This window comes from Natator depressus, chromosome 12 (assembly GCF_965152275.1).
Source record: "Natator depressus isolate rNatDep1 chromosome 12, rNatDep2.hap1, whole genome shotgun sequence".
In the NCBI taxonomy this organism is placed as follows: Eukaryota; Metazoa; Chordata; order Testudines; family Cheloniidae; genus Natator; species Natator depressus.
Window position 1 is genome coordinate 37261931 of NC_134245.1, and position 21418 is coordinate 37283348.

Below are 21418 nucleotides of genomic sequence, written 5' to 3' on the forward strand. Positions count from 1 at the left end.
GTCAGACAAGATGATCCCAACGCTCCCCGCTGGTCTTAACGTCTATACGACACATGGGGGACAGGGACTAGACGTGGGGCTGAACCGGAGCCCTGTATGCCAAACACCCCCCAGCCCAGGTTTCAGGGGAAGGGGTGGAAGGATGGTGTTTCACATTCAAAACCCCTGGATCTCGACTCTGGTAATGACTTTTGCTTCTGGGTCGCCAGGGGCTGATATTTTGCCACTGTGTCACAGCTGGGTTCAAATGTGTCTCAAGGTGGCAGAAGCTTGCGAGGTGCCCCACAAGGGAGACTGCAAGGCTTAGCTGCATGTCACCGCTGCCTTGGCCATGCCTGTGCTGTCTGAGGGGAGAAAAGAGGAAATCCTTCCAGCCCCTAGCGGGATGAGGGCAGTGTTTGGGTGGCTCAGGGCCAGGACAGTTTTAATCCACCCTTCAGGCCAGCTGTCTAGTTGTGGAGGAGTTCAGCTCTTAGACTGCATTTCCCTAGGGGCAGGGACTGTGCTAAAGAGAGAAATACACTGTGGGCATTGTGGGTAATACAACTAATTATTCATTATAAAACGATCAAGTTCATCCCCTAGCTTCCCCAGACCAGCTGGGGTTGGGAGAGCTGCGGTGGGGGCACCTCCAAAATCTGGGGTCCTGCGCAGACTCAGAAACCAGGAAGACCCGACCTGCCAGGCCTGCCCCCTGCTGAGCTACCTGCTGTCCTGCTTCCCGGGGCCACCTTCTGCCGGTTGGCATCTCACCTGCTGAGGCAGGACGGCACCTGGGTGCTAGGGGAGGGGCAAAGCTGTTCTCGGAAGCAGGTGGGGGAGATCCACCCGTTAATATGGACAGATCTGAAGAGGAAGCAGGGGTAGGCTGGGCAGGGATATAGAACAGGCCCAGTTACCCCTGGAAACCAGAGCCATGGCTCCACCCACATCCCCGGCTCTCTGTTGGTAGCGTTGCCATACCAACCGGGCTGGGCGCGCCACCTGAGCCGGGTCAGGAGCAGCTGTGCTTTTGGTGGGTCCCTCTGCAGCCAGAGCTAGGGTTATTGCTCTGTGATAGAAAGGCTGGCCCATTCCTGCAGCCATGAACATCGTCCTTTCCAGGTAAGGCGGGCCGGGGTCCAGCTGCTTGGGGGTGTCCTTTCCCTTTGTCCTCCTGCCATGGAGCCTGCCAGGGAAGAAGCTTGCAGTGAGCAGCGGGAAGCTCCCCTGAGATACACAGGGGCATTACAGTGAGTGAGGACAGCTTGTCTGGGTGGACAGAGCAGCAGGCTGGGAGTGAAGAGACCTTGGTTCTCGTCCCACCTGATGCAAGCCGCTTAACTTGACCTCCGCTTTCCCCTCTGTAAAATAGGTGCAATGATACTGACCTAGCTTTGCAGAGGCTCAGTTCATCCACGTTTCTGAAACGGATCAAGGTCCCCTCCAAGATTTTGCTGTACACCCCAACAATGGGAAGGAGGAGCCTGGAGATTTAAAGGAACATAGTGGGAGATGCTCATTAATTTCACTGCAGCCTGAGGCGTTCTCACAGGGAAAGCCTGCACTGCAATCACTTGGGGTGACTATGCTCATGTAGACTGCATACCAAGCTAGCATCAATCTCGCTAGCTCTGGTACCTGCAAAGCTGCAGCAGTCTGGGCTTCAGTGCAGGCTGGATAAGCCCACCTGGAACCAAGGGTAATTACTCGTGCAGCCAGCCCACAGTGGAGCCTGTGCTGGCCACAGCTTCATTGCTCTGGTATCCAAGCTAGCTAAATGAATGCTAGCTCGGGTCCATCCATTCAAGCTGCAGTCACCCCCGATGCAGTGCACACAGATCCTTATGCACAGAGCACAGTAGAAGGTGGGGGGAGGTTTGCATGCCAAGGACCTGGAGCATGGGGATATTTTAGCACAGCGGCTATCTAAGACTTTTGGGGAACCCTGGGAAATAAACGTGAGCAATCTACAAGGCTCAGGAGTGGCCCGTAGCCATGAAGTAGTCAATAGACTTGTAACTGGAAATTTTGCTTGTGTTCTGGTGTCCCTGAGCCGACGTAAGGGCCAAGGGCCTGAGCATGTCTCTGCACAACTCACCACTTTGCATGCTCGCCCCCGCAACCCATAATTTTCACTGTCACTCACACATACAAACGGTAAACGAGATCTATGCTCCTTCAGTGAGCATTGTTTGGCTCTCCATGAACAAGTGAGTGTGGGCTAACGAGGGAAGCCGGACATCTGAAAACGCGGCCCTAAGCATTTGCACCAAGCTCATGGGGGGCAATGGAGACGCAGCTTTGGCGAAGGGCTCTCCCCTACGGCTGCAGATAGCAACCCTAAGGAGAAGCGGTGCAAGAGAAACATCCTGTATATGTATCCTATGTTTAAGAACCGTGTAAAGCAGCAGCAACTTCTGGAAACTTTGCATCTGCTGGAGCTGTTAGACTATGATAACAAACATACACTGAACTGTATTGGAGCCAGATGTTTGACAGCAGAACTAAAGCCAAGATCCAGCCTATAAGCAGGGCCTCAAGCAAGAGAACAGAAAACACTGGGTCCCTAGAGATACCCAGGCTGCTGGAGGCAGGAGTCTGGCTGTAACTTCCTTCCCCTTCCAGCACTACTGCCAAGGTGAGAGGATCTGGCAGAAAGCCTCCTTCTTCCTTCCCACCACGACCCTGCTACCAGACCTGGCAGAGGTATGTGCCCCCTGTGGTCCAGGGAGAAATCAGACCAGGCTGCCAAGTGCCCTATCACTGTGTCCCCAAAAGCACACAGCTCTCAGTAGTAGCTTGGATGGCTTCTGATGAAGGCCACACCCAGTAAGGGTTTCATTATTAGCAGGGTGACCAGATAGCAACTGTGAAAAAACAGAACAGGAGGTGGGGGAGTAATAGGCGCCTATATAAGAAAAAGTCCCCAAAAACGGGACATCTGGTCACCCTATCTATTAGGGACCTGTTCCTTTTTCCTAGCACACATGAGCGCAAAGGAGCATGTTTCCAAGGCTTGAGTCACGTCAGGCAGCAGCGCCCAGGCCACAGCCCATCGCTTGCCACCCAAGCAGCTCTCTGCAGAACTAAATGCGCAAACTAGCACTCATCCACATCTTGGTTGTCACAACGCGTTTTGGATGAGAAATGGAAACAAAATTTTTTCACAAGACTCTTCATGTTGGTCAAAATATTCCAGTTCTGGACAAACAATCGGAACTGAAAACTTTTCAGGAAAACTTTTCAGGTTTTTGGAAAAAAAATGAAACTTTTGTCCAAAAGCCATTTAAAACCCTCTCACTAAAATTGGCTTTCAGTTTTATTGAAAAGCCTGAAACTCTTTAAGGGGAAATTTAGGGGGAAAAAAAAGACTAAGAAAATGTTTCCAACTCTCCACAAAATTCATTGGCATTTTTCAACCTGCTCTAGTGGGGAGTAGCAGATGGAGACAGAGTGGATGGATCTCTGAGGATCTCTCTCTCACACTGTGGTTTGTGGAATGCAAACACTGGAGAACCATGGAGGTATGTCTTATGGCGTAGCCCACATGGGAAGCGTAGATGAGCAAGGTGTTATCATGGAAGGAGAGCAAGGCAGAAGTTAGAGAGAAAAGGGTCGAGGAGGGCTAGGTCCCTCCTACCAATTCAGGGTATTCCCCACAACATATCTAGTATTCCATCCAGTCCTGTTTGGGCTTCCCACCAGTTCCCCGGTGGACCACTGCAGCTTGGGAGAACATCTCACTATCAGGAAATATTTCCAGATATTCAGCCTACATTTCTCCAACTTGATTCCATCATCTTTAGGTTTTTATAGGGACCCCCGTCCCTTTGGATTTTGAGGGCCTCGATGTATTTACACTAAATAATTCTGCTCCTTTTGTAGGCTGTTACATCTCTCCTTCTCAACCAAACTATGCACCTTTAAGCTCTTTCCATCTTTCCTCTTAAGTCAGTCCCTCTAGCCCCTGCTCATTTCACTGGCCGTGTCTTTGAACTCTCTCCAGTTTGCCACTCTATTCCTGTAAGGAGGAGCCCAGAACTGAGAGCAGTAAAATCACGCTGAAAGACATGACTGGCTACACCACACAGAAGAGACAGAAAGGCCTAGGGGCCGTAACATGTTTAGTCAGTTTATTCATTGCAGCAAGCCTGGGAGGGGTGGCCATAGTCCCACATTGCCTAAAGCAGCAAATGCTCCAGAGAGCCAGCACTGTTTGCCAATGATTTATTTTCAACATGAGGTCAGGGGAAGGCAGTTTACTACAGTTCTGAGCTTTGAAAAATGTAAGGCCCCCCCCATGTCTTTTGTGGCAATGAGTCAAGCTTGCATGATGGAGACCAACAGGCTTTATTAGATGGTGCACAGCTGCAGCACTCTTGGCAGAGCTGCTGGGAAAACTAGACACGTAGGCAGACTGCAGCTGTATCTTTCCATTAATACTGCTCTTAAAAGAATTTAGGAAGGTCTTACACTGATAGCTGGGGGATTTGGGTTTCTAGAGGGGATGAAGTGACGCGGATTTGAAGTTTATGAAAGGAGCATTCAATAATCGGCTTAAGCCCACCAGTACCGTACCGGGCAGTGCAGCTGGGAGATGTGTCAAGAACGCCTGTGAGCGGAGCTGAGTTTAGCACCGCTCCCAATAGCTCAAGGGAAGGCTTGTTTTTAGCTAGCCTGGAACACTTGCTGTCTATTGACCGGGAGGGTCTAGGTTCAAGTCTCAACTGTTGTACTATGCAGATCACATACAGATGAGCCCAGCCAGCAGCCCAGTGTGGGGCTCAGCTGCACCAACAGGCAGCCACCCAACGCCAAATATCAGACCCTAGAAGCCAGGCTACACCAAGAGGCCATTCTTTAGCCACCCAGCCTCCCTTTCATGGGTGCATTTTTGTATCTCAAATAAACTGCAGACGCAAGTACCAGCACTAGAGAGGTTACCTATCCTGATAGCATGTCATCCTAGTGCTAAGATGTGCACCCAGAATATATTTGCAGGTGCAAAATTGGCACCCCCATGTTTTTAGGTGGGTACAAACTGTACCAGCAAACAGGGAGACCTGGGTGAAAGCTATCCCCAAATGAGGAAACTGTGCCATGAAATGGCACTTCCCAAACCTTGCAATACTTTAGTCAGGGCTGCATTTCAGGGCGGGCAAACGGGCAGTTGCCTTGGATGTCAACTTCCATGGGGTTTGCCATAATGCTGTGCCTCTCAGACTCTTTTGTCCTCCTCCGCTGATTGGCCACCGGGGTGGGCAGGTTGCTTGTTTTGGGGGTGGGTGATTCCCACTCATGGGGGAAGGGGAAAATGGGGCACTGAAAACATTTTCCACCCTTGCTGGCAAAACTCCTAGCATGGGGTCTGGGTTTAGTCAATCCACATCACTTTTGACAGTGCTGTGATGGACAATGGGCTGTTCTGTAGTAATGCATGACTCCTATGTATTTGTTTGACTGTGATTAGGGTGTGCTACTGTATGAAAACCTGGGGTGCATTTAAGAGGCTGACTGCACATAGGCAGGAAAGATACAGTGGCTTCAGATAGCCACCCAGCGGCTGACACGCCAGAGAGAATGCAAGAGCCTTGGCTTTGTTGTCCTACTTCTGTCCACCAAGGAGAACCAAAAACCCCAGGGATACAAGTCATTCTCCTGAGGGAGGGGGCACTTGTCAGGGGGCTGTTCAGGGGAACACCCACAGACACACACCAGGTTGCCTGAAGAGCTAGGCCATCCTGGGCTCCACTCAGAGGTTGGCCGGGCGTACACAGACCCTTTTCCTCTTATGCTTTGCTTTATTCCTGCTCTTAAGATTAACCATTTATACTTCGGTTTACGGATGCTGTTTGGTCACTATGGACCTCTGCTTGTAGACGCCCAAAGGGAAGAACTGCAGCTGCCATACCCAGCTGGACCTGCTGAGTAAGCACGAGTGATCCACAGGGTGCTGTAGCCCAGGTCTCGGTCTCAGAGCAGGATAATCACGCGATTCCACCCCAGGAGAGAGAAAGACATGAACCCTGACACCTGGGGTGGGGTCACTCAGATGGTACGTCTACACAGCGATAAACCTATGGCACCATGTCTCAGAGCCCAGCCCAGCGGATTCAGGCTTGTGGGGCTCGGGCTGCAGGACTACAAACAGCAGTGTAGATGTCTGGGCTCCGAGTCCCTCTCCCTTCATAGGCGCTCAGACCGTGGGCTCCAGTGTTTACATAGCAGTTTTATAGCCCCGCAGCCAGAGCCCCAGGAGCCCGAGTCAGCTGACCCAGGCCAGCCACTACCATGCCGCGGGTCTTTTATTGCAGTGTAGACAGAGACCAGAGAGGAGACGGGTGCAGCCAGCCCTGGAACTGTGACATATTCCATTATGGAATCCCTTAAAGCCAAGCTTGCCTCTGTGCTGGAACCCCTCAATCGCCTATCCCATAAGGCCCAGCACTGTCATGGGGAGGTCATTTTGAAAGCAAGAGAAGGCACTGTGGGATGGAGATAAGGCGACAGGATGAATTGACTCATTGGGAACCATTATGGACTTAAACAGTACTGTCGCACAAAAAACCCAAATCTTGCTCCTACACATTACAACCAACTCTTGCAACTGATGCTTGTAAAATGTTTGGGACAGCTTTTGGGTCTAGTTGCAAGCTCAGGACATTCCGAACAGCAGCATCTGACAATGTCTTATCACTCAGCGTAAACACAGGGCCCGGATGCGACCTCCTACTGGGAAACTGCTCCAGCTGTTTCAAAGGCAGTCTAGACAAGTGGCCCAACATTTAAAGTTTACAGTTGTCACAGTAGACTCTTGGGTAACAAACCATTCAGCCTGATTTACTGAATTTCTGACTTGGGTTGTTCCTTTTGTGGTTGAGCAACAATAGACACCTGAGACCCAAAGTTTTGTGTGTGTGTGTGTGTGTGTGTGTACACACTGAGCACTCCAGTCTATGCATGCAAATGCCCCATTCCGTACAGACAAAGGTGTAGTTCTGATGCACACACGAGAGAAATCCTGCAAAACTCTGGGCTCAAGTTTCTAAAGCTGGGACATACCAGCACTGATTGTGAACTAACCCGACATGCGGCTCTTTTCTCCCCTACCCAGAGATAGCCAAGTGAGGATCATGGAGAACACAGTGGCCAACGCAGAGAAATATTTCGGCCAGTTCTGCGCGCTGATGGCCTCCTACGCCAGGAAGACAGCCAAGCTGCGGGACAAGTCAGATCTCCTGGTGAAGCAGCTCATCGACTATGCGAACACCGAGAACCCTGAGCTGCGAAGCACCATGAAGAACTTTGCTGAGGAGCTGGCCAAAGTGCAGGACTACAGGCAGGCAGAGGTAAGGAGCTGCCTAGACCCCGCAACACTGACTATGCCAGGATTGTGATCACAGCTAGGGAGGCATAATCTGACCATAGTCATGGGAGTTCACGTTGAGGGAGCAATGGACCTGTCTGTGAGCAATACAGGAAACACTAAATATTTCATTGTCTGTCGATATACTGCGCTAGTGTAACCCACACACCTTGTGGGTGTGGTGTTCTGTCCCATCTAGTGGCACCGAGACCACTTAAAGATTAATGAGTCTGCTCTACAGCCCTAGCTACAAGGCATATGGCTTTTAGCTCATGCAGTAGAGGCTCATGCACTAAGCTCCAGAGGTCCCAGGTTCGATCCTGCCTGCTGACGACCGGGGTCTGTCAGTGTTACACTAGCAACTAGTGTCCTGTCCTAGGATGGCTGGGCTCATTGCTGCTTTCCCTGTTCAGGGGCTGAGGGTATTGATCTGTGCAGCCTTCTTGCTCCTTTCCAGCCTGGAAGGGAGGAACAAAGCTAAGAAGGAAGAATTTTAGGGGTGAATCTATCCCTTATCCAAGATGACAAGCTCTGCATAATCACCCAATTTCTGCTTCTGAGGGGATTATGGGCCATTCTTTGGTTACTATTTGGGGAAGATTCACCCCCTCCCCTTACACCCTCTTCCATGTCTCGCTGTGCCTTTCGTGTTAGGGAAGTGGCAGTGGATTAGAGGGCCTTTCACCTCTCAGGTGTCTGGTTTGAATCCAACTTAGGTCAGGGTTAGGGTTAGGGTAGCATTTTAGTGTTGCCATCTGATGGATGTTCAGGGGCTACATGAAACATGTTCATGGCTGCCAGCCCAGCTCCTGTTTTGAGGTCCCTGCTATAACTGGCGGTGTCGACAGACCAAGGACTGAATGATCTGGATCCCTTGAGGTGATAGAGCAGAGGGCAATTGCAGTGCTATTACTTGGTGGCTAGAGGTCCCAACCCTGTCAGGCTATCAGCCAGCCCTGTCTGTACCAAGTACATTATATCCCTGCCGTACTGCCTGTGTGAATTTCCCCTTTAGGTGGAGAGACTGGAAATGAAGGTTGTGGAGCCACTGAAACGGTACGGAGTCCAGCTCAAGCAGACACAGGTAAACGCCACACAGCTGTGACCCTGCCAGATCCCGTAGCCAGCCGGCCGCGCCAGCCTTAAAAAAACAAAACAAAAACACACTTATCTCATCTCCTAGGCAGAGATCAAGAGGTTCAACAAAGTCAGAAACAATGAGATAAAACAACTGGAGAAACTGGAGAGACTGCGGCAGAAGTCACCCTCAGACCGACACACCCTCGTATCCTTTATGCCACGTTACAAACCCCGAGAGGTGCAGAGTTAGCACTTGGTTAGGCAGCCTGATCAGCAACGCAGAGGTAGGAAGCCAGGGCTCAGTGGCTTAGGTTTCATTGTGGTTTCTTCCGAATGTTCTACAGAATCCAACAGAATCTGCTGGAAACCGACCTGCGTCAGGAAACCACCCACCCCAGTAAGGGAAAGCCCAGACTGTTGTAAACTAACCACAGGCTTCCCTGGGAACTAGCTGGAGCTCAGAGAAATGAGACGCATGCAAAGGGATTGAGGGTCAGGTGATGAGGCGCCAAGTCCACCTCCTCCCAAACCACTTCCTTATCAAGCTGCAAATGTGAAAGGGGAGATTTCACACGTGCTATGTTTTGACGCCAATCTGGTCACACGCATCTTAAATTCGTTCCCAGACCCATGTTCTGCACATAGATCTTGGAGGGCTCAGTTGCTAACTACTCTAAGCACTTCCCCACACCAGCACTCACTGAATGGCGTGTGAATGGGAAATAGGGCAATGTTCCTTTCCAAAATATCCCTCCTGCCGCCCACCCAGGGAAACGCACCTTATTATATGGTTTGCAGTGTTGCTGTAGCCGTTGTTGGTCCCAGGACAGGAGAAAGGTAAGGCAGGTGAGGCAATGCCTTTTGTTGGACCAACTTCTGTTGGTGGAAGGAACAAGCTTCCGAGCTACAGAGAGCTCTTCCCCAGGTCCGGAGAAGATAACCAGAATGTCTAAACTAAATGCACGGTGGGTCAGTTTGTAACCCAGATCTGAAGAACAGCTCTGTGCAAGCTCGAAGACTTGTCCCTGCTCCCGACAGAAGCTGTTGCAATAAAAGATATTACCTCACCCACCTGGTCTGTCTCTTGTTCTTTCAGACTTTCTGGGTGGGACCCCTTTTCAAAGGGATAATCTCGACAGCTCAAGAGATTTGCCTCTGCCTGGCAAAAATATTTTAAATGAGCAACCCCTTCCGCAGCTTTTCCAAAGAAGGCAATTCTCAGCTGAAAATCCCAAAGATCCTCAAGGGGGAGAGAAGAAATTGGATATCTTTGTGTAGACTCAGCTGCTGAGCAAGGTGGCTCAGCTTCTCTGGAAACAAAACATTGCATCCGGGAACTAGCATGGGCTCTCCCCAGAAGGGTTGCATGTCACTCTCTCTTGTAGATTTCACAGCAGTACCATGCTGATTGGGGACCACACGGCCCCCCAGCTCAGCTTTCTACACTGGGCAGCAAAGAGGCTCATGCATCCCTAGGGTCCTGTCCCCAAGAAGCCAGGTGCAAAAAGCACTCAGGTTTGTGCTCCTCATTTGCACACACACAGAGTTGCTTGACACTTTTTGAATTTCAATGCCATTTTTCATGGGGGGGGAGGAATCAAATTTCAGTGCAAAACCTGGCAGATTTTCAACTCCATTTTTCATGAATCTTTGTGGGTTTTCCACCTGTTACAGAGGTAGCTGGAGGTTTGTGAGTTTCCCAAAAAAACTCATTGAAATTTTTTTGGGAAAAAAAAAAAAACAGTAAAAAAATTTTAAAAAAAGTCATAATTTTTACTGGTTTTTCCACCAACTCTGTAAGTGCTTTAAACAAGAGCTCCTACAAAGCGGTTGTTTGCACCGACAGGTTACCTCCCTCCACTGAGATCACGTCCCATGTGGCAATATTAGGGTGACCATATTTCCCAAAGGGAAAACAGGACACCGTGTGTGGCTGGTCCAAGCTCCCCCCACCCCCGCGTGAGGCTGGGGTCGCTGAAACCATGCCTGCCCCCCCCTCCACAAGGCTTGGGTCGCTGGAACCCTGCCCTGCCCCGCAAGAAGCTGGGTTTGCAGGAACTTGACCTGCCCCCCTCCCCCGCTAGAGGTTGTTGCTGTTTGCTGCAACCCTGCTTGTCACCCCTCCTCCCCTGTGTGAGCCCTGCCTCCCCTGCCCCCGCAAGGGGCTGGCATCTCCACTCACACCCCCCAAATTCCCCCGCACCGCACTTTTGACAAAAGTAGGCATTTATCCCGTTTGCTCTTGCCAACTGATCCAATTGCCAAGAGTAAAAAGGGGACAAAGGTCCACTATTGCCAGAAATGTTGGGACAGCCAGGACAGGGCTTAAAAAAGGGACTGTCCTGGCCGAAACGGGACGTATGGTCACCCTAGGCAATAAGTGGTGTTCCTTACGGGCTGATCCGCTGGTCTGATTTAAAAGGCACTCCAACAAAGTCACAGTCAAAGCTCGGCCTGTGTTTTATAGGGTGGATAGTTGCCATGTTTGCCCCAGGGTGAAAATCCTCTTTCAGAAATGCAATCAGGGCAGTCAGTGTAAGAAGACAAGATTCCTTCCTGCCCACAAGCATCTGACAGTAACTGCTCAGTTCAGTTCTTCTGGGCTCAGCTGCTCACACAGACACCAGCACAAGGATCAGTGTGTCTATAAACTCTCCCCTTCTCATCGGATTATTCCTTGACTACTGCCGTCAGTCCCAGGTAAGCACAAGTTCCCCTGGGTATAATATTTGTCCTGTACCCAGGATATAATTTCAAGCAATGGACAGTAAAAGATTGTCAGGATAAAGCACAGGTGAGTGCTAAAGAGACACACAACTCAGGGCGGGACAGGACATTCTTAAAACCCTCCCTGTGGTATTTATAACACAGGATGGCGCTGGTGCAGTCAAGACCCAATTCTTTCCAATAGCACCAGGAACTGGAATCCGGCTTTTTTCTCCCATCCTGGGCTGTATTGTCAATTTAAGCTGTAAGCGCACTGCAGAAAGCACTCTCTCTCACTGGTCAAAAGTTCTGTGTGAAAACTAGTTGTTTGATGGAAAATTGGGTTTTCAGTTACACCACATTTCTGGTGAAGTGTCTAAATTTTCTGCAGAAAATTTAGACTTTTTGTCAGAACAATGAAAAATGTTTTGGCTGAAAATTCAGGGTTTTTTAATTATTATTAATGAAAAGTCAAAATTTTTCACGGAAACTTCCCCCCCTCCCCCCCCCATATTGCAACCACCTCCCCTCTTCCCACACACATGTGCAGAGCCTAGCACAATGGCACCTGATCTCAGCGGGCACTTCTAGTAGGGATTCATTTATCACGTACACTGTTTAGACCAGCGCCATTGACGGCAGTGGAGTGACTCCTGACGGACACCAGCGGGAGAGGAGAACTGGGCCTGAGGTCTCAGAGGGAATGCGCAGTGGACACACTAGCCCTGAGTGGCCCCTGTTTACTCAGTAGCGTGTGCAGCATGACTGTAAAGGGTTAACATTTGGATGCATCGCCTTCCGGGGCTGGGTGGAGGCTTACCCTACAGTTTTGTATTCAAAGGAGAAAAAAAGAATGACTGAGCACCACAAAGCATCAAAATACACCCACCCTGCCAGCCAGCTTCCCTTCTGCTTTTTCCCTACCTGATATTCCACCCCCACTAAGGCAGGCTTTATTTCACCTCCCAGCTGCTCTTCTTATCAACACACTAATGCACCATGCTCCACTGGTCCAGATTTTACGCCACATGTTTAGTACCTGAAATAGCCCTGCCATAAGTCTCATCCATTTTTCTGTAATGACATTCAGTGCTGATGGATTTGCGCCTGCCCTCCTGCGGCTAGAGAGAGAGGAGGAATGTCATGCAAGCTATAGAACCCTTTGTACTGGAAGGGAAAATTGTGGTAGGGCTCCCTGAGGGTGTCTGCCACCATGGGGATGCATCTGACCCCCCCGAACATGCCCACAAGAAACATCCTTCTGATTTCATATTCTGCACTCTCCAGCCACCTCCCTCGCCTAAAGGAACCACCACTGGGTAGTTTATAACAACATTTAGTTCTCACATAGGGCTTTTCCACTGTAGATCTCAAAGTACCTAACCAAGGAAAAAGAAAAGGAGTACTTGTGGCACCTTAGAGACTAACAAATTTATTTGAGCATAAGCTTTCGTGAGCTACAGCTCACTTCATCGGATGCATACAGTGGAAAATACAGTGGGGAGATTTTATATACACAGAGAACATGAAACAATGGGTGTTACCATACAGACTGTAACAAGAGTGATCAGGAAAGGTGAGCTATTACCAGCAGGAGAGTGGGGGAGGGGGGGAGGAGTGTGAGGGGGAAGGAACCTTTTGTAGTGATAATCAAGGTGGGCCATTTCCAGCAAAGTCAGTCTCATTATCCCCATTTTACAGAAACCGGGAAACTGAGGCACAAAGACAGGGGGAAGTGACTTGACCAAGATCACACAGCAAGTCAGTGACAGACCAGGAAGAGAACCCAGGAGTCCTGACTCTCAGTCTCCAGCTTTAGCAACTAGCTCAGCATTCAAAAGGAAGATGTAACCTATCCTAGGAACAGAAAAAGGAAGACCTGACTCCACAGACATTGTCTGTTCAGGACCCAGTAGCTCCTCACAAGAAGCTTTAAAAAACATAATAGTTAGAACCAACCCTGCTGCTGTAATAGCAAATATTCTCTGCATTGTACTTCTGTAGCTTAATTTACGCTGACTAAGGATACATGCAGGAAGCCAGGTGTCAGCTCCTTACAAGCAGAATTCAAGGCTTACTCAGCAGCTGGGCTTATGAATGTGCAAGAACAAATTGGGCCTGTGGCACCTATCTGGTCATGTGCAAATGTGTTAACTCGGGTGCCTCGGTGTGGTCAGTGCACAAGCAAAACAGGTCTCTGCTTTTTAAAATTCAGGCCCCATGGCTATCTGCACCTTCTGTTTATTCCCCATCTGAAGATGGAAACGATTGCAAAGTCGTATACAGAGAATTAGGGCAATAATAGGAAGATGGGAAATAAGCAGTAGGAGCAGATGAACTCTTAGAAAACTAAGATCCTATGGTCACGCTAAACCCCCAGCTGATAAAAATCACAGGGAGGAGACACATAGAGAGCATATATGCCATGTAGGCTGAATTGGTTCTCAAGGAAAAGGGCTAGGTAAATCCCTGCTGTCACTCTGCCAGTTTCAGTAGAGCTCCCTAGGGATGAATTTGGCCTAGATCTCTCATAAAGGTTTTCACAGGGCTTTAAACTACAGCCATAAGACGACATGTTGGGCCACGGTCTGTCCCCCATGAAGCATACATGCCCTACTGCCCTCTGCTGGATAATGTCAGGCCTGCTAAAAAGCATGCACGTATATCACCATCAAGTGGTGAAACAGAACAGGGATCTAAGCATGGGAGCACGTCAGAGAGAGATCACATCACCCCCAGAGTGGCTGCAGCCCCAGGAGAGAGACACTGGGTGAGTTTCAAAAGAAACCATTTACCTGATCATGGTATTGGCTTTGCAATGGGAACGTAAAAGGTTTTCTGTTCTGCACCCCATGCTCAACCAAAGCAGGCCAATGTCAGACCTAGGGGAGTTTGGATTCTGTGATGGATCCAGGATCTGGCCCTTGAACACAATATTGGACTGAGGCATTTGCACGGCAGTAAGGCAAATGCTTCCTTTCTAAGGTGGCTCATTGTAAGCCCTAGCATTGCTCCACAAGCATTAATCCCAGGGCTGCTTTATAACAAGGGTTAACAGGGCACAGTCATTCCCCCAGCCACCTCCACACTGGGACAGGGAGGCTTATGGATTTGACTGATGGGGGAGCTTGCGCCGTAACCATGTCTGGGTCTCACTGCTGGTCCCTGTGCTGCAGTGCCTCTGGCCTGTCTACCCACCTTAGGGCTCTGTATGCGCCCCATTACCAGCAAATCTGAGCACTTCACAATCTTTAATGTATTTATCCTCACAACCCCCTGGGAGGTAGGGTGGTGCTATTGTCCCCATTGTACAGATGGGGAACTGAGGCAGAGAGAAGATAGAGGACATGCCCAAGGTCTCAGGAAGTCTGTGGCACAGCAGGGAAGTGCACCCTGGTTTCCAGGATCTAGGCTAGAGCCTTAACCACAGGACCATCCTTCCTCTCTGAAGGCCCAGTCTTGTAATTCTATACTCTGCTCCCACTGAGATGCCTTTGCTCCCCGATGCCCATGCAGTTAACCCCTTCTGGATCTGAAGGAACAGCATAGGCACCATATGATGCTCTGCTTCCCTTGGGATTTTTCTCAGGCTGAGTCAAACGTGCACAAAGTCTCAGTAGACGCCAGCCGCACCAGCCAGCAGCTCAAGGAAACTATCGATGAGTTCCAGAAACAGAAACTGAAAGATGTCCAGGTAAAGTTCGCTGTGAAGCATTCAGAAAAGAGCTACAAGAATTATTCAAGGTCTGGGAAACCTGCCCTACAGTGAAAGACTAAATCTGTGTAGCTTCTCAAAGAGGTTAAGAGCAGACAGAGCAAAGAGCCCTCTTCTATCAATGAGACAAAGGCAAGATCTTGTGACTACAAGTTGAAGTTAGGTAAATTCAGACTAGAAATAAATGGCACTTTTTTCCCTAAACTCTGACGGTAATTTTAACCATTGGAACACATTAGCTAGGAATGTGGTCAATTCTCCATCCCTTGAAGCCTTTAAATCAAGACCGGACATTTCTTTTGGAAAGATTTGCTCTAGGTCAGACAGAACTGCTGGCTTTGGCGCAGGAATCTCTGGGTGAGGTTCTCTGGCCTGTGTTACAGGAGGTCAGACTAGAAGATGATCACAATGGTCCCTTGTCTTAAAAATCCCTAAATCCCCCCGGGTCTCAGATGGATTAGGGCTCCGTTTGCTCTGGGGAATAAAGACTTTTAGGAGCAGTTTTGACTGTACAGCGACCACACTTTGGAGTTGGGGTTCATTCCTCCTCATTTCCCCACCCGTTTCCTTTCTAGTCTCTTACTGCAGCCACCATCCATATGGTCAAAGCAGAGCAAATGGAAATGCCTCCAGAGCCCCATGATGCCGCTCCTTAACTGGCCAAAGGGGGCGCCCTTAAGTACCATCAATGCTGTTGAAGAGGGCAGGGTACTTGGTGCTTTCAGTACATGACTCGTCTTTCAAGGGGTTTCGATAATTAGGAGCAGGAAAGGGGTGGCCCACATTACACCCCACCCCCACATTCCTTTCTTGCACCCCACCCCCACATTTCCTTTCTTGCAGAAGATTTTCTCAGACTTTGTCACCATCGAGATGGTTTTCCATGCCAAGGCTCTCGAGGTCTATTCCAGCGCCTTCCAGAAGCTGGACGATTATGACTTTGAAAGAGATATGGAGGTACGCGGGTTGGAAACACACCGTTCTATTAGAACACTTGTACAGCCATGTCTATCAGCAGAGCTTAAAACATGTTGCCAACAGTAAATGAATCCCTAACACCTCTTAGAAGTAGGTAACCTCATCCCCAATATAGAGATGGGGAAACCGAGGCACACGGCAGTGGCATGACTTGTGACCTTGGATGATAAGTCTGTGGAAGAGAACCCAGGAATCCTGAGTCCCAGCCCCCAGCTTTGGCCACTGGATCAACACTCACTAGATCAGATGTAACCTCCACCCGCCCCAGTCTGAGTACAGCACATCAGTCACGTGCATGTTTTATTCACAAGGAGATGAGATTTTAATGAGCAATTTGTATTTCTGAGGCGCCTGTAATTTTCCATCACACGGGATCATCTCAGATAAAAAAAGCCTCATCAAGTCCATCCCTCTACAAGAAGATATACCCCACATTAAACCAGTACAATGCCTGCTCTGTCTGTATATGTTGTGCAAGCACTTGCACACTTCTGGCTAACACAGGGGATGCTTGGTGGCAGATTGCGTCCAGCCTGTAAGCAGGCGCGCAGGGCACCTTCCCCTTCGTGCAGGCACCAGGCACAGATGCAGCAAGGACTCCTCACTGCTAGCAACCCCTGGGACACAAGCCACTATGGAGGAGCCAGGGTCATGGTCCAACCCCAGCCAGCAATGGAGGGAAGAGCACACACCTTCTCACGGGCTGGTGGCATGTGCCCACCCCCAATGCAAACCAGTGCCTTTGGTTTGATTAAATCAAGCTGAGTTTTCCAACCCTCTCTCACAGCTGTTTTGCATTTGCTCCCAATTTAGCCCTGTGCGCTAGTTATACCTACGGCAGCTAGGGAAGTCACAGAAACCGAGCTTGCACAGCTCCCTTGGCTTGCTTGCATTTATTCCCTGCACTATTACTTGGGAGACACCTGCCTGCACGCCAGGTCTTCATCTATGGCTGGCATTGACCCTCACCATTGGTGTGTTGCCTTCCTAGGATTTCAGAGCAAAGATCCAGATTGCTTCTGGAAATTATGATGCCAGGCCAGTGAGCGCCACAAACCCTTCCTCTACCCTGCCATGGTCCGCCAGCAGCCAGGTGAGAGAGACGCAGTGACGCATCGGGTGTCCCCTATTAACCTTTTGGCCTTGGATTAGAGCCCGAGCCCAAGGCCGTCCCCCCAGTGCTCAAAGAAAGTAAATTCAAACCACTCCGGTGGAAAAGTGACCCCTAAGGAGGAGATTGGCTGTCACCACTTCCAAAGCTGAGCTCATGGAGTGCCACCCATGTACTCCCAGGCTAACATTGCTGATTGGCTGTTTTCTCTAATTGTCTCCCTCCCGCTCAGTCTCTTCCCTCTTTCCCCCTTCCCTGGCCCCATCGCCTTCCTTTCCATGTACCCTATCCCTTCCCTTTTCTTTCCATTTAGCTGAGCCCCTCCTAGCTCAGATACCAGAAGAAACCATCATGACCATCTAGTCTGACCTCCTGCGCATCACAGGCCACAGAACCTAACACTCCCCCACCCCCCGCACTTCTATGGTAGGCCCCTAACCTCTGGCTGCGTTATTGAAGTCCTCAAATATGGGTTTAAAGACAGAGTTACAGAGAATCCACCATTTCCTCTAGTTCAAACCTGCAAGTGACCCCTGCCCCAAGCTGCAGAGGAAGGCACAAAACCCAGGATGTCTGCCAATCTGACCTAAGGGAAGATTCCTTCCCAATTATGGCAATCTGTTAGACCTTGAACATGTGAGCAAGACCCACCAGCCAGACACCTACGAAAGAATTCTCTGTAGTTACTCAGAGCCCTCCCCGTCTAGTGTCCCATCTCCAGCTGTTGGAAATATTTGAGGATAGCAGTCACGGATGGGCCATATGCCATTGTAGGCAATTGCATCATAAACTTATCAAGCTCAGTCTTAAAACAGGTTAGTTTTTTTGCCCTTATTACCTCTTTGGAAGGTTGTTCCAGAACTTCATTCCCCTGATGCTTAGAAACCTTTGTCTAATTTCAAGCCTACATTTATTGATAGCCCATTTATATCCATTTGTTCTTGTGCCAACATTGGCCATTAACTTAAACAACTCCTCTTCCTCCCCAGTGTTTCTCCCTCTGATGTATCTGTAGACAGCAGTCAGATCTCCCCTCAGCTTTTCTTTTGTTAGGCTAAACAAGCCAAGCTCTTTAAGTCTCCTCCCATAAGGCAGTGTGACAGGGTCAGGCCAGATGGCCACAGGAGAGTGACTGAAGGCAGATATATTAGCCCCAGGTTAGGTAGGTCCCTTTCTCCCTGGGTAAGGTAACAGGGAAGGTTCCAGAAAAATCAGGAACTTTCTGGAAACAATTAAGGCAGACAGGCTGATTAGAACACCTGCAGCCAATCAAGAAACTGCTAGAATCAATTAAGACAGGCAGGCTAATCAGGGCACCTGGGTTTAAAAAGGAGCTCACTTCAGTTTGTGGTGTGCGTGTGAGGAGCTGGGAGCAAGAGGTGCAAGAAGCTGAGAGTGAGAAGGCGTACTACTGGAAGACTGAGAAGTACAAGCATTATCAGACATCAGGAGGAAGGCCCTGTGGTGAGAATAAAGAAGGTGTTGGGAGGAGGCCATGGGGAATTAGCCCAGGGAGTTGTAGCTGTCATGCAGCTGTTACAGGAGCCACTGTAAACAGCTGCAATCCACAGGGCCCTGGGCTGGAACCCGGAGTAGAGGGCGGGCCTGGGTTTCCCCATCCCTCCAACTCCCTACTTGATACCGGAGGAGTTGACCTGGACTGTGGGTTCCACCAGAGGGGAAGGTCTCTGGCCTGTTCCCCGATCCACTAGGTGGATCAGCAGAGACTGCGGGGATTGTTGTTCTTCCTTTTCCCCGTGCTGGCCCGCGATGAGGCTAACTGAGTGAATGGCAGATTTGAGCCACGAAAGTGGCCAAACTGAGGGCTGCTGTGAACCTCTGAGGCGAGCAAATTCGCCAATAAGCGCAGGACCCACCAAGGCAGATGAGGAACTTTGGCACAGCAGGTTCCCCATTCCTCTGATCATCCTAGTAGCCCTTCTTTGCTACTCCTCCCTGCCTCCAAAAAATAATCCTGGCATTAACGTGACATTTGTCATCACATTGCTCACTCTACGTCTACCCCTTCCCCCAACCTGCGTCTGTTTTGTCTCTCTAGATTGGCAGCTCTTCTGGCAGGGAACTTCTCCTGTTCGGTGTTTGTGTAGCACCTAGCAAAACGGGGCCCGTTCTTGATTGGTCCTTAGGCACTACCGCAGTAAATGTGGTTAACAACAACAATGTACCCAGTTATGTAGTATTTGGCTCAAGGAGCCCAGCTTAACAGTATTTGGGGAACTGGCATAAGTTAAGCTCCTTTTAGAACTGATTTTGAAAGTTACAGATAAGGAGGAAGGATTTTAAACAGCTCCTACCTTGTTTACCAAAATATATAACATCTGCTATTAAAAAGCACCAAGACAAGCATCTTGGCATATGATGATCAAGGAAGCGTGTCACAGTGAAAAAGGTCCAGGAAATTTAAACAAATATTTAACATATACATATGAGAAAATATTATTTTGTAGCTAATGCATGAGCAACTAAGAACTTCACAGGGGTCACTGAGCTGTGGATACATTTGGGGGTTCTTTTATCTAGCTAAACCCCAAACTTGTTCAAGTTCACCCCAGCCCATTTGACACAGCTCTAGCTATGATCAGAGATGGGCCTGGTCATGATATATGGAATCACAGTTTTTCCTGAATGGGAGATATTTATTAAGAAACAAAGAGATTCCTACACAGCTCAAGTTCCAGCATGGCTTGCTATTGTTTACCAGGGCCTACACCCTGGCTAGAAGTCTGTGCAGCACAGAGTTAGATAGCGGCTGGATCATGTAACTAAGTAAAGATAGCATTGTAGGCCCAAGTATCAAAGTTCAGATTCAGATCTAAGTTTCCCCACAGTCTGAGGGGTGTTTTAGATCTGGGGTTTTGGCTTGGGTCCCCTCTTACTGGTAGCCTGAAAGCCAGATTTCAGGCTCACTGGTGCAATTCTGGAGTAACCTCACTAAAGGAAACCTATAGCAGAAGAGAGGAGATCAGAATGGTAGGCTGCATAATGGCTTTCTACATCTTCATTTCTAGAGCGTTCGGAGCACTCTACAGAGGCAGGAAGACAGTGAAGAGGACTCCGAAGAGAACGTGTTGCAGGATTTCAGCAATCCAGAATATGCACAGATTAGGCGGTAATTGGACAGCAGGACTAACCAGCCACGCTCATAAGAGCTGGATGTATTTATTCTTAATTCCAATGTACATTCCCTTATTGAACCTTAGATTTTCCGCGAAGGCAAGGAACTCTCAATGAGGCTCTTAAGCAATTTGGAGCCTCTGTAAATGCATTGTTCCCAAGCACTGCGGAGGCTCTAATTCGGAGACTGATTCTTAGTACTAGAGGGGAACCAAAAGGTTTATTTGCAAGTTGAACATCCTCTGGGATAGCATGTGGGGTGGACTGTCTGTTGGCATTACTCTGTGTTATTACAAACCAGCAATGGACCTCAGGTTACACACCATTGTGCTCGTACATCATGCACTGAGTGAGTGAGTTCCATATGAACAAACAAAACCCGCTGGCTGAAGTCTGGGAAAGCAAACTTGTACCCAACTCCCAGAAACAGCTATCCTCTGAGGGGTGCGTCTCCCACAACTGAGTGGGATCCCTGAAGAAACAAAAACCCTCATCTACCTACTCAAAATAGCCACTTTAAAGGCAGGTCTGAATCTCTCACCAATGAGACATGTAAAAATCACAGCTCACTTCCAACTAACATACATCGTCTTCTTTACAGAGTTCTGTCTACAAGTCTGTCCAATGGGCACATCCCAGTAGCATGCAGGATACCAATGCTATGCTGTAGGATATTGACTATGTCAGAAGTATAATCGCATTTTCCCACTACTATAATTTTACCTACTGATTAATTAACCATGTAAATATGGTTAGCTCAGTGGGCGTTACCATGCAGTTGTCAGTCATTCGCTCTTTGCCGCAGTTGGCTATTTCCATGTGACATAATAAACAGTTATTTTATTTGTGCCCTCATTTATTTTAGCGTGGGTGAAAGGTACCAGATTGCTGGCCCTGGAGAATGAAGGCCTCTGGGTAGCTCCAAAGCAGCTATAGCTTGGGCAGCATCACTGCAAGTTTTTCTCACGTGCCCACCAGCATTCTTCAACCCTTCCAGCCGAGTCCTATCTCAATGGCCTAGTCAGTCCGTGGCATCTCTCCTGCGACTGCTAGCTAGGGGGCCAATTACTGCCGATTGTTGGGGTGTTTTCTCTGACAGGGACCTCTGTCCACTAGGAACTGGACGGAGACCATCACCACCACCACCTTAGGTGCCATACTGACATTTAATTAAATGCATGCTTTCTCTTTTCCCTTTGCCCCAAACCAAACTTCTGCTGTAATCCTAAGAACAACAACTACCACCCCCACCTCAGCAGACTGAGAATCTAGTAGTCAACACAGGAGATTGAGAGATATGAGAAAGCAGAGAAAGGCATCACAAGGACCAGTGGCTGGAAGCCAA

The 21418-nt window shown here is 49.1% G+C and overlaps 1 protein-coding gene across 1 annotated transcript; it reads left to right on the top strand.

Annotated features, from left to right (window-relative positions):
• The first annotated feature begins 949 nt into the window (after positions 1-949).
• CIBAR2 (CBY1 interacting BAR domain containing 2) lies at positions 950-20105 on the top strand. The gene is given in 9 exon segments (XM_074969114.1): positions 950-1104; positions 7097-7331; positions 8364-8432; positions 8532-8633; positions 11123-11128; positions 14724-14828; positions 15693-15806; positions 16819-16920; positions 19968-20105. Coding segments are annotated over 9 exon segments (891 nt in total). The 5' UTR covers positions 950-1084.
• Positions 20106-21418: the final 1313 nt, after the last annotated feature.